The 13,945-nt window shown below is 38.3% G+C and overlaps 2 protein-coding genes across 3 annotated transcripts in view; one reads left to right on the plus strand and one right to left on the minus strand.

Annotated features, from left to right (window-relative positions):
- The first annotated feature begins 2,544 nt into the window (after positions 1-2,544).
- On the plus strand, positions 2,545-9,318 carry hapln2 (hyaluronan and proteoglycan link protein 2). Its single transcript, XM_044359406.1, has 6 exons — positions 2,545-2,856; positions 3,034-3,138; positions 5,481-5,837; positions 6,466-6,582; positions 6,656-6,838; positions 8,576-9,318. Exons 2-6 carry the CDS (start codon positions 3,060-3,062, stop codon positions 8,851-8,853), a joined length of 1,014 nt encoding a protein of 337 aa, XP_044215341.1. The 5' UTR covers positions 2,545-2,856; positions 3,034-3,059; the 3' UTR covers positions 8,854-9,318.
- A 2,342-nt stretch (positions 9,319-11,660) lies between these two features.
- Positions 11,661-13,945, minus strand: part of bcan (brevican) — a 42,221-nt gene continuing 39,936 nt past the window's right edge. For both annotated transcript variants that reach the window (XM_044357968.1, XM_044357967.1), the window contains one exon: positions 11,661-13,381. In XM_044357968.1, coding sequence (XP_044213903.1) covers positions 13,263-13,381 — 119 coding nt within the window. In that variant the 3' untranslated portion in view covers positions 11,661-13,262. The remainder of the gene's footprint in view (positions 13,382-13,945) is intronic.

The following is a 13,945-nucleotide window of genomic DNA, read 5'->3' on the forward strand; positions in this document are numbered from 1 at the left end:
TATCAAACGTGCTACGTGTATACGCCTTAGAGCTGGTACTATAAGAGATAGATAGATAGACAGATAGATAGATAGATAGATAGATAGATAGATAGATAGATAGACAGACACATAAATAGAGTGTTGCAGGGACAGTTGGCTGTTGTCACCTAGAGGTGTTTGGGTGAATACTAATTGGAGGGCAAGAAAGGGTCCCATTGATGACGGAACACAATGGAGAAGCAACACAAGCAAAAACAGAAGAATCCCATTATTTCATCTTTTTTCCACATTGGATGTTGTTTGTGTGACCGCCGCCTGCTGTCACTGCGTGGAGACCGTGGCTCTCACAATGCAGCCCTTGTGCCCAGGGGCCAGAGGAAACTAGAGACGACACAGCTTCCTCTCCCACTGCCCCCAGAGCCCTGTAGGCAATATCAAAGATGGCTGAATGCACACTATAGTCCTCTTTGGCAACAGCCTTCTGAGAAAGGTTAGAATACACAGGAAGGCTTGTTGTCCGCAGGGTTCAGAGATGCCTCATCACTGTCTGCGCTGTATGCCACAATATGCTGTTTAACAGTAGGATCTAATATAGTAGCAGGCAATAAAATTTGACTTTTTATTATTGAAATATTGTCAGAAATGATGCTGTGTTAAAAAAAACACGTTACTGCCACATATATTCAGCCCTCGCAAGTTATTTTACCAAACAATATCTTTTGTTACAGGAATTTTAAAGTGAATTAATTTGTATTAAACTGGTACAAAATACTATAAGGTTTTAGGACTAGATAGACAAAAGCAAAGTTGCAGGACATGCCCCAGTCTGTGATGTCACATCAGGTTGCTTTTGACAGCAGCATAAGTTCATGAAGACAGTTTGAGGTAATCTGGTTAGTTGAGAATCCCCAGAGATGTCTTGCAGTGCTGTGCACAGACGAGTCATCGTCCAGTCTTGTTAGTTCAGAGGGAATGCTGACAAGTACACAGTTAACGAGTAAGCTAATTAGCTACCGAGCAGGCAAGGTAAACTGCTAGTAAGCAAGCTCACTCGATAAAGTGCAAGATAGTAAGTTTTATTAATACCCTATTCTATTTTAACTGTGTCCGTCTAGCCTAAACCGCATTTTTAGTGATAGAAAGCAGGTCACAGTCAACAAGCATATTTTCATGATGCATGACTGAGAGAAAACTAGGTGTTTGCTCACTAGCTAGCTAGCTTGCTCACTATCAGGTAACCAACTCTCTCGCTGTCTTATGGCGTTTTCAAACTTGTGCTTTTTGGTCCAGTTCTTCCCCTCAGTGCAATTCGTTTGGGCAGATCTGAACTCATTAATCATACTCAGGTGCGGACTTAAACAACTGCACCAAGACCTTTTAGAGGATGTGATCTCGATCTGGTCCCAAATTAACTCTGGAGTGGTTGGTTTTTACGGTGAGAATGTGATCTGACCTCAATCCAACCCAACTACAACTACTACACATCGACATGTTTGAGCTTTGCATGCTGGAATGCAGATGAGTGAAATCAGCAGTTGCTAGCAGATAGCTGGAGAATGAGTTAAGGGCCAACCTGAACAAACAACGTGGAACGTTGCATTTGGCGGCGGAACCTCCTTCAGGACCTTCCTCCTGTGTTTATGTTATTGCTCTTGCCTCGGTCACATCTGACCAATGAGAAGAGAGAGCGTTATCGCGTGGATTGCCAACTCATCCACTGATTCAGACCGGAGCAAACAAACTGTAGGTTTGAAAATGACCTTGACTTTGACCTCGGCACAGCCAACCCAACCCAAAGTTTTCGAGTTTGGTTTCAAGTTGGGCCATTTAGTTGTGTAAAGCTTCAGGTTCAGGTCAGTTTCAGATTAGTTTGTTTCAAATGTAATTTTAAATGAAAAATTCTCTGATGTCTACATCCATGTCATGTTTTGCAAAAAGATACTCAATGCACAGTGGGAAGAGTGAAAGAGTCTAGCCAATATGTTGCGTTAGTCTGACGAGCTTCTTGTCAGTGATGATTTAAATAAAGTAAAAGTATAAATTAGGTTTGGGTCTCAAATTTAGGGTATAAATTGGATTTAGTCAGGTCAGGTCTTAAAATGCAGGAACAAGTGTTGGTTTTAGGCCTGTGCAGAACTGTGACATCACTGATTTGGGCTAAAAGTCGTTCAAGCCATCAGGTGCAGTTCAGCTGCTATTTTTTACTAGTTTTCCAAATCAAGGTCGGTTTGCTAGTCATAGGGAGGACTCCTCAACACAATTGCCCCTTGCAAAACTTCCAAAATCTGCAAAACCGATAAAAATATTGAAATTTCTGAGTATCTATGATGCTCCAATAGCTTTGATCTATTTTTATTTTAGTAGTGCTTTTTAAGAGAGTTAAGAGAGATCTTGAACAGAGTCTTTCAAGCACATTGGCAAGCTGTATAATATGTGTGGGAACTGAAAATGAGTAACCACTTTAGCTCTTGTTTGAAGTCGTCTGACTTTTAATAAGCAAAAAGAGGGAAGAATTTAAAGGGAGAAAGAGACAGTGACTGTGAATGTCAGACCTTCATTTGCTCATTAACATCTGGAGCAGAGAGGACAACAACCCTGTTTACAAACTGTTTACCACAGACTGGACCATATGACCACAGTGAGGAGAGAGAAAGGGGGGGTTGAGAGTGACAGAGAAAGAGATGAACTGGGTTTGACAGCTGAACATTCAGGGCTTGGAGAGAGGACCTCACAGGGATAAACAGTAGCTTCTTCTGCCCAAAGTTATGAATTATCCAGGATTCTTTATAATCTGATGCTTTCAAGACATCGTCGTCATGTGGGACAACGTGGGAGGTTGATCAGACATCTGCATCTTCTAATTTCAGATTGAAGGTAAAATAGACTTTATAAAAAGTAGGTGGGTTTTGTTATGTAGGAAAATACAATATTTGATCGTCTTCTTTTTCAGTTTTATTGATGGAAAAATGTGAGGTGGAGTTGTGATAAAGTGTAATTGGTTTTGTGCATGAAAGACTGAATCTTAGTCTGCTGTTTTCTTATGAATTGTAGGAGCTGGAAGAGTAACTCCCTTCATAATGAACTGTGCTGTGATTCTTCTATTAACAACAAGCTGCTTCACCTGGTCTTCAGCTATATATATCCCCGACAAAGCAGGTATATTTTTAACAATGAATGTGATTAACGAGGTTTTGGTAATCCGACATGTATGCCCACTTTACTCAGTGTGTGAAAGAGGTGTGAAAATAGGCAACTTATTCCTGTTTTTCATTCTAGACACAACTCCTTCTGTCATTTTTTGAGTATAACCTGAACAATACACTTTCATGTGACCATGAAGGCCTTCATTTGTATGATTTATAGAGTCGAGACCAGTGTTGGGCAATAAAACATGACTTTGTGACGCGTTACAGTAATGTGATTTAGTAATTTTCACCTTTTCAGTAACAGGAGTGTAAAGGATTACAGTTTTCAGTTCAGTAATGCTCAGTGACTTGGACAGTTTGGGGTTGGATTTGTCTGTCATTAATGGTAGTTTGATGGAAGGTTGATATCAGTTTGGTCTCAGACTGGTCCGCTGCAGTGTTGCCAACTTTCTTGCTAGATTTGGCGTCTATTAAGATCCCTTTAATGTCTTTTTTTCCAAACTTTTTGAGCAGATCTTAATATTTCTCAGTGAATAAGTGCTAATTGTGGCTGTGTTCAGTGAGTTGGACAGAGCAGCAGCACCTTCAGTCGACTCGTCATCACTGATCTGAATTGTTTGACCTGGGAACTCCTTCTCGTTTGTTTTTATTCTAACGATTTAACTTGTCATGACTATTTAAGTTTGATTTTTTTGACAGAGTTTGTTGACATATAGGCATTGAGACAGTGAATATGCCACAGAAAGGTGGCAACAGGGACAGAATCCTTCTTCAGAGGAAGGTGTATTGGATTCACTCCCTTGACACCCTCATTCCCAGTGGGCTGAGTGAGGAGATTTAATTTGCTTGTTTCTTATGAACTGAAAGTAATTTGTGTTTTTTCCATCTATTTATTATTTTGCATAAGTTATTTTATGTCATTAACCTACTTAATATGTTTGTGGCTCCCCCTGCTGGGATAGACCTATTGTGCCAGTTGTGGACACCTATGATTAACTCCACGTGTGTCTATTGATTGTGTAATTGCCAGTACGCATGCTGAAGAAGGGCGTCCATGTGGCAATTAAAAAAGTCCATTTGGAGTGCTGTCCTAATCTTTCTTTTTCATTTATACACAATAGTGAGTTTATTCCATTGTGGGTTTTTTCCAGTTCTTCTTTACTGTCAGATTTAAAATATAACGGCATGATATCACAGATGTTGCGTCTTCTTACTTGGCTTGCTTACGTTAGCCATTAGTAAGATTACATTCAGGAATCAGCTGGTTCGGTTCAGAGTTGGAGGCTGTGAGAACAACGCAGCTTCACTGAGAGGACGGGACTTCATGCAGTCATTGCAGCTAATGTTAAGCTAGCTGTTGATGGTCAGTAAAGACCTCCAGACTGTCAGCTGGCTGCTTGCTGCTTGTTGCTTTTAACTTGTTTTAAAGTCATATTTGATGGATCTGACAGCTGAGTAACAAAAGTAAAGTAACAAGTAATGAATTATCTCTGCAGTCAAGTAATTAGTAAAGTGACTTTTTTTAATGAGTACTATGATTAAATTAATTTAGTAACTTGCTGATCAAGACTACAAACATTAATAGGTAATTGTGCTTGAATCACACAAGGCAGCAAAGTGTTGCTACAGTGCTTTCTTTGCCTCAACTGTAACAAGCATGGTGGAAATGTGCCAAACCTGCATGGGCATGGTTTCCACTCCATTTCAATTTGGCACACAAAATGTTGCTCACACTGACTTGAAAAAATTTCTTTTTGAAAAGTAAATAAAATGCCATCAACAGCATCGTGAGACAGTACAGACTAATATTTCAGATGGCTTGTGGCAGCATCCAAATGATCACTACAATCACTTAGAAACTGTTCAAAGGTTGAGTTTACTACAGCGTCTCCACTACCCACTGCTGTTTGATTATCAGCTGATAAATATTCAACATCATACCTGTTGCGTCTTACGCCACCTGCACTCCATTTAATCTGGTTTCTCCACCACTATGTAACCGGATGATCAGACATCATCCCATCCAAAGACAAGGTCCTGATGTGACATCACTGATTGGGCGTGTTTGGAGGTTTTAAAGGGCAGTTCATAAGCAGTTTTCTTCTTTGTGTGGGGATGAATTTATCCTTTAATATATCTTTCTTCCTTGAATCACTTTTAATTTTGATTCTGTATATTTTTATTTTATTATGGATATGTATCTTCTTTCTTCTAATAACAATGACTTTGTGTTGCCTTGTATTATAATGTCAGCATGTTTAGAAAACATTCTGCAGTCTGAATAATGACATACAGGACGTAACAATGATGTTAGATGGTTCTGACACCTACTGGATGCTGTTTCACCCACAGCACCCAAGAAGCTGAAGTATCTCCTCGAGCCACCTGTTTACGCCGAAGTCGTTGGCCGAAGGGGTGAAAACGTCACCTTGCCGTGTATCCTGAAAACCAAACCCAACCATTACAAAATCAAATGGACAAAACTGGAGCCAGAACATGTTGGGCCGGAGAACATTATCATGATATCAAACGCACATGACTTCAAGCTATATGGCCATCTTGGACCACGAGCTTCTCTCCGGAACGCCCACACCATAGACGCCTCCCTGCAGCTCAGCCACCTTAAGCTGGAAGATGACGGTGCATATCGCTGCGAGCTTGTGAATGGCATTGAGGATGAGCATGTGGTCATTACTTTGAGGATTGAAGGTAATAAGCGATAAAGAGCTCAGTGTTTACTGAAAATGAATTGAAGAAATGCATTACTACCTCATTAGGACACTATTTTATTACATATCCCCGGTGTAACAGCTAATGAGATTAATATGAATTATGTAAAATATGTGTTTGAAATGTTCAGAGCAGCAACAATTAGTTGATTAGTCAATTAGTCAATGGACAGAAAATGAATTGGCAGCTAATTTGACAATTGAATAATTGTTTCAGTCAATTATCAAGCAAAAATGTCAGCAATTTGCTGGTTACAGCTTCTAAAATGTGAGGTTTAGAGACTTTTCTGTATCATACATGATGGTAAACTGAATTTCTTTGGATTGGATCTTGGCTTTTTCACTGTGGATCAGACAAAACAAGACATTTAAAGACATCACCATGGGCTCTGTGAAATTATACAGGTATTTTTCGCAATTTTTTGACATTTTATAGACCAAAACAAATCGATTCATTTATTGCAGCCCTAAACCCACATAGGGTCATGTGTTTTATCTTATCTGAGGATTAGTGGTTGGGAATCATGGTCTTTGATGAAAGACAGGATTTACAGGATACAGTGTTAGTGTAAAAACATAAACACTGATGAGATGGCTTCTATTTGTAGGTGTGGTGTTCCCCTATCAGAGTAAAAACGGACGCTACCAACTCACCTTCCATGAGGCTAAGGAGGCTTGTGCTGAGCAAGATGGCACATTAGCCACATACAACCAGCTGTACAGAGGTACTGTAAAAAGTGTTTATTTCCAACCAACAATATGTTGTCTACAGCTACATCAGCCTGTTTTCTCCTGCAGCCTGGACGGAGGGTTTGGACTGGTGTAACGCAGGTTGGCTCCACGATGGAACCGTTCATTACCCAATTATTCATCCTCGACCCACCTGTGGAGGAGAGCTGCTCCCGGGCATTCGCAGTTATGGACCGAAAGATAAGAATCACGATCGGTTTGATGCTTTCTGCTTCACCTCGTTGACATCTGGTAAGTTTTGAGTTGCTTGGCTTGCATCCCGATAGATCAGATTCTTATCAGACAGGTTTTCTCTAGTTTCCCAGTTTCCAAAAGCAAAAATCAATAATGATAATGAATAAAAATACAAATGACAATTAAATTGCCCTGAAAACTTTTTGCTCAGCCCTTTTAGGTATTACTTAACAGTGGGATTAAGATTCATTCCAGTGCAGAGACGTTTGTAGCATAGAAAGTGCTCCCTGCCTGCAACAGGTGAACATAATTATCCAACAAGTCCTCCACACTAATACCACATTCATGTTATGTCGGATGGATGGGAAGGATTGCCATGTTAACGTCTTGCAAGCATTCACATCATCTGACAACTCAGGATTTGATTGGAACGGAGTTGGTTGTATGAAGGTTTAAAATACTGTGAATTGTCAAAATTACAATATAGCCATTAAATTTGGGTTTAATAACATTGATTTTGACTGACATGAGGTTTTGTTTTGTTTTGGGTTTTGGATTTTTAGCTGTAAAACCAAAACAAAGAGCTGAAAGAAAACTAAAGCGCTCAATAGAACTGAGGGGAACTGCAGAGCTGTGTGATAATTCTCTGTGGGTTTGTCACTACAAGCAATTCCTTTTACACACAATCATTTGATCCATTGTTAACATAAAAATAAAAATATTGATAAGTGCGGCTTAAATGATGACTCTGCTCTTTTTTGGGGTACCAGTAGCCTTTATTATGTACAATGGCAGGACATTGGAACTGGAGTACATGAATGGAAAGCAGATGTTAGTAACTACATTATTTTGGACTAATGCAGGAGCTTTCTAGCCTTTGAGTAAGCAATAGTGACGTCTTCTAACAGCTGAGTAGTAGGCAAGAGGTGTGTTCAGGTATTGATTAACTGCTGTGAGCTCCTACCCATGACTTTGTCCTCCTCTGATTGGTTAGAAGTGTGAGGCTCACTTATCAACTTGAGAAGGGAACGTCTCTGTACTGTTGTCAGGTTGTTCATTGAGCCTGAGTCACAGAAGCCTTTGACACCTTTCCACATTACGATATGCTTTGGAGCATATTCATCTAAAAAAATATAAGAAAAAGCTAACATACCGTAGCTTTAATAACTGCTGTGTTTAACAAGTCGACATGTTCAGTGTGGAAAAGGTCAGGGCCGGGATTGAGCCACCTCAAAGCAGAGTATTCCTCACATCTTAGAAAGTTCAGTGATCATTTTGAAAAAAAAAAAACTCTCTCAAAGTGATAAGAATCTGTGCTGACAGTTATGCTATGGTTTATTTTGTAAATTCTGTTTGTTTCACCCTGACTGCCCACATAAGACTCATAATTTCTGGACCATAAAATGTACTCAGATTCCAGGAAAGTTGTCACACGGTGTGGATTCCCTGTTAATGCCAGTGGAGCAGCGCTGTTTAGTGTCGTGTGAAGAGAAGGATGTCATTTTATTTCACAATCATTTTGTAGTCTCGACTCTGTGGGCTGACAGCTGGCTGTCGGAGGACGCAGGACAATAAAAGCTTGAAAAAGCTCAACAGTGGGAAAATACTTGGCTTTCTCTGTCATTGGAAACATTAACTGCTGCCAGAAAAATGTGACAAATGAGTTTAAAACTTGTTAAACAAGGGATTTGTACCAGTAATCCCACTTTGAATGTAATTACAGTTTGTGTTTAAATGATGACAAGTCCCTGGATTTATCTCTGGATGTGTTTCTATAAATCTCTCCTCTCACAGGCTCTGTGTACTACATATCAGGAGCTTTCTCCTTCGAGCAGGCAGAACATGCGTGTAGACGTCAGGCAGCCAAGCTCGCGTTGGTCGGCCAGCTTTACTCCGCCTGGCGCTTCCAAAACTATGACCAGTGTGACGGCGGATGGCTGAAAGACGGCAGCGTACGGTTTCCCATCAGTAACCCCAGGGAGCGCTGTGGAGGCATCCCCGAAGCAGGAGTGCGCTCATTTGGATTCCCAAACAAGTCGATGCATCTTTACGGAGCCTATTGCTTTAGGTAGCCTCAAAATAACAGCATAAATACACTTTTCATATCAGAATCTCAACAGAGCTGTAAGTCTGCTTTGACACAAATAAACAAGGAAATCTGAGAGGCCCAAAATGTACTGTAGTATCAGTATCAACAGCAAAGATCTACGAAAGGGACAAATTACAGTCCCAAGCAAGAAACCTCACACCTGACAACCCTGTCTCCTAGAAATTATCTTTATATATGACTAAATTGTTTCCCCAATTGCGCTGTGTTGGCAAACGTAATGGCTGCCTGGATTATGTTAACAGGCAATGTTTATTCAAATGAATTAAGCTACGTTTATATATTGCTCTGAAGTCATAGGGAGGAGATCAGGGTGAATGGTGGATGTCGATACAGAGACTGAGGTTTGCATGTGTTTAGGTTTAGGCAACAAAAAACCTTGTTTAAGGTTGGTGCAGGATCGTGGTTTTGGTTAAATGTTAAAGGATAAAGCTGGTGATCTTCCATATTTTTGACATTGTCAACAAATCTCATGTGCAAAGCCAAACCAACAATGAATTGATCTTACTTACAAGTATTGTGTGTGTATCCAAAGCCTGATATATCTTATTCCTCTGTGTTGTAGACATCTGTTGTTGTCCAAAAACTATTAAAAACACACCAATCACCAATGAGCCAGAGTTTGGCTAATACACAGAACTACTCTCCGGAGACTGAAAATGTGATTGCTGTTGTTAGTCTTTTGGAGCTGTTTCTAAACTAATGTGACCGTAATCTTCAGGGCGAAGATGCACCCAGTGTGGCTCATTGATGTGGTTTTAATAGTTTTTGGACAACAACGGAGGTCTACAGCACAGAGAAATAAGATATATCAGGCTTTGGACACACACACAATACTTCTAAGTAGATCAGTTAATTGTTGGTTTGGCTCTGCACATGACAATAAAAATATGAACAAATTGCCACCCTTATCCCCTATTAACAAACACGATATGTGTTGTGCTTCAAGACACCAAAGACTTTCCTCTGTATTAATCCAAGACAATGACCATGATCTTTCACCAACTTTAACCAAGATCTGTCAGTGTCTGAACAAAACCATAGAAAGTTTAATAATCTGTAGTTGCTGCAAGCTGATGTTGTTATGCAAGATTGGATATTTTGATGGAAAAAATGAAATGAAATGAAATTTTATGCATATGTTCAGTTTCAACAGTTGAGCAACTTGAAATATACCTTAATTAACATTTTCTCAACATGTTGGCAGAAAACAATTGGGGCAGAATTACTTTTTCTTCAGAACATCTTTGCTTTTGCAATTTTCGTAAAGGTAATTTTTAGGAGACAATGTTGCACCTCAAGCTACAGACAATTACTGACAGTAGAATTAAAAGGTTTATATATTCAAAATTGAATCGGTCACATTATCTAGTCATTCTATGAGTGCTCATCTATGTCAGTGTGGTGTTATGTATTGAAAACAATAATCCTTTGAGTGCAATTTCTAAAACAACAGGCCCCGTTTCCACATGTGTAGATCGATGGATGCAGAAGATTTTAAAGCTCAGAACTAATTTTGAAGGCAGATAGTAGCTTGAATACTGTAGCTCTAAACTGTGTTTGCATGTTTTTTTTCTTCCAAAATGTACCCACATTCCCCAGTAAGAGAGGAGAGTGTATGATTGGACTGGATGACCACAGATTTTTTGACATTTTCAAAAGCCTTTTTGATTGGGCTTATTTCTTCCATATGAGATAAAAACCATATTTATCTATGGTAAATTGTGATGTAGAGGTTTTACATTTACTAAAAGCTGGTAAATGTAGTTTTTGGCTGGTAAATCACCATTTTCACTCCACCAGTCATTCCTTCAAAATGATTGATCAGAAATTGTATATTAAATATAAAAAGTATATTTTGGAAGCCAATAACCTCTGTTAAGTTAATGGAAGAATTGGCAGAATGAAAGTAAATGGCATAAAACATGTAACATAAACACAATCAACTTGAACTAACTTGAACTTTGACCTGCACTGTATAACTCGTCAATGAAAGTACATATGTCGTGTAGTGTGTTGAGTCTGAAATGTAAATAACACTGTTGGTTATTTTAAGGATGAACTGGTTTATCTGTAAATTAATTACATGTAATTTAATTTATTCAATAAAGATATGTCCACATTGCAGCATATTGATTTGCCAATAAAATATTTGTGTATTGTTTAACCCTCCTGTTGTCCTCGGGTCAAATGTTTTTATATCAGAAATATAGATTTCTTTCATCTAATTGCCTGAAAATCACATGGATGGTTCCATACCACACATTTTGCAAGTAAAAGTAATGATCACTACTTTCATTGAATTTTGGGTGTTTTACTAAAACTTATAGCATCTGTGGATTGACCCAGAAGGACAAAAGTTACATGGTCAACAGGAAGACAACAGGAGGGTTAAAAGTATACTATGAAGTATTTTCCTAAAAAACAATGACTCATACAAAAGTAATCCCTCTTAATCATCACTTATGACCCACTAGAAGTATGTGGAGGTGTATTTATCTGCAGAGACCCTGCCTTCTGCCTGTATTTTCTTATTATTTTGCTGTGTTTGGGACTTTGGGCAGTGGGTGTGTAGCCCCCAGCCAATAACAGCGCACAGGTGTGAGGTCGGAACTCTATAAAAACATGGCAACCAGGTTACATCATTGAGAAGTTGCATGGTCGACGGGAAGACAACAGGAGGGTTAAAGCCCCTGTGTGCAGGATTTAAAGTTTCTTACTTTAGCAACCCCTAGTGGTAGTATCAAAAAAGACAGTTTGGTAGATAGCTGATGACAATCAATAGGGAAATCCATTTAATTCTTAAATAATTTGCAAAGATTTGGAATTGGGATTCTATAAGAGCCTGAAACATTGCAAAATCTGGTACGGTATATCTGATGTGAAGACATTTCACTGTTGGTGTATATAACAAATAGATTCTTACAAACATACTATTTTTAATGTTTTTTTTGTTTTTCATACAGTTAAATCAACAGACGTGACAACAGTAAAAATTGAGACTACATTACAAAATTACATTTTGCTTGTCCTTTTTTCATTGGATCAATTTTTACTACATTATCTCTACTTGTACATTTGTATACATTAGATCAACAAACAACATCGCTGCATTGTTACTGCCATAGTGTCTGTTACAGTACAGTTTTTCCTCACTGATTCTCAAAGAACAGCTGTCAGTTTATTCTGGGATTAGGAGACTGTATGTTAAATACACTTCAGTACAAATACAGTACAGTTCAGCAATATTGATACTATTTCAAAATAAAGTGAAAACTTCCAGATTTTAAAAACAACAGGCTTTAGTGAAAGTCAGACCAGCTGATGCTGACAACTAATTTCACTCTGCTAAAACAAAAGTCTGCTATGAATATGTTAAAATACAGCGTTTATGTCACCAGCAGTCAAATTAATGAATTCAACATTGTCTTTTAATAAGCAGAGTTTAATTCCTACGTCCTATGTTTAGTTGCAAAATAGCTGCTGATTGTGAAAGTAAAGCACACCACAGATACTGTTACTTTTTAAAGTTTTTTTTTCCTCACAAGTAAAGACAGAAATATGTTTGTTTTTAAATATGTCTTGATCTCCTTATCACCCCTCATATTGTCAAGCAGTTTGGGACAAAATCCTTCACATCACCTTCTCAGACTTGGTTTACACAATAGCCTACATTTAATTTGGTTTATTTAGGGTAAAGCAGACTGATAAAATGTACATTTACATGATTCACTCACACTTTAAGCATCATCAGAATTGCCTTAGAGAAATGTTCTGATGTTGATGTTGATAAATGGGTCTCTGCCTGTTTATTTCCTTGGGTTTTTTTATGACTCATTCATATAAAAGATATCCTTCTGCATTAAAGTTGTCCTTCTGTATGAAAGTCAAAAGACAAAAAAGGATCTCACAAACTGCCCGAAGATTAAAAAAAAAAACTAGAACATTTTATTAACAGACAAAAAGGAAGAATCAAAGTGTTGTCTGTTGATAAAAATGCACTGTTTGTGTTTCAGGCACTGTGCGGGATCCTCTCTTATCTTTGCACATGACTGCTTCATAAGAAAGTTATTTTGGGTGTCATTTCTTCCCTCTAGATCCACCAGCAACATTTTTGTGTCTTTTCGACTGGCCAAATACAAATAAATTCACCTCAAGCTTTTTTTATGCATGCATCACTTCCTGCAATACTGAAAAACACATATTAGGATCACAGCATCTTTCCAGATTTCCCATAACTGTAGGAATTGAGATTACTTTAATATATGAAAGATTAGTTTTATACAGTTTAACGTGACACAGAAACTGGAGCTGGATAGTGGTAAAAGAACAGGAGGGGGGAAAGTGTTAAACAAAAAAAGGGGCAGGATGGCTTTAGATGTTCCATTTAATGTCCCAGAACAGTGGAGCTGCTTTCTCTGTCGTCGTGACCTCCATGACCTCCTCATGCTGGCTCGGAGGTGAGGTAATGGAGTCTTCTTCCACTGAATGGGCTAAAGATGGGAGTAGAATAGAAAAGTTCACAGCCTTTACTATCAAGCAGTCTGGGTTGCATTTAATACACTAGTGAAGGATACATTTACCTTAAAATCTAACCGGATTCATTCAAAGAGGATTTCTGCTTTTGAGTGTAGATATATATTTGAATTTAACCAAAAGAAAAATACATTTTTTCCACCTAAACATAACCCAAAATGTCTTTTTTACCTAACTTTAGCAAACTCTCCAACTGTATAAACAAATGCAGTTGCATGAATCCACTTGGTATTGTCACATAATTCAGTTTGTGCTGGAGAAACATTTAAAGTGATTTTTGGGCTTTCTAGTTTTATATTCCAGATTTGACTATTGACTACTACACTACTTCTGTAACTGTGCACTTTTTTATGTTAGATTTTCTTTTTAGAAGCTTACAAAAACTAATTTCTACATTAAAAAAGATTCATAACTGGACAAATATTATGGATAATATGGTTTTATTTTACTATAACTGTGTAACCATTTGCTATTAATGGTCAGTTCCTTGACATCCTTTGATCCATGGCGCGACGGTACTT

The sequence above is a fragment of the Thunnus albacares genome, chromosome 8 (assembly GCF_914725855.1).
Source record: "Thunnus albacares chromosome 8, fThuAlb1.1, whole genome shotgun sequence".
Classification (NCBI taxonomy): Eukaryota; Metazoa; Chordata; class Actinopteri; order Scombriformes; family Scombridae; genus Thunnus; species Thunnus albacares.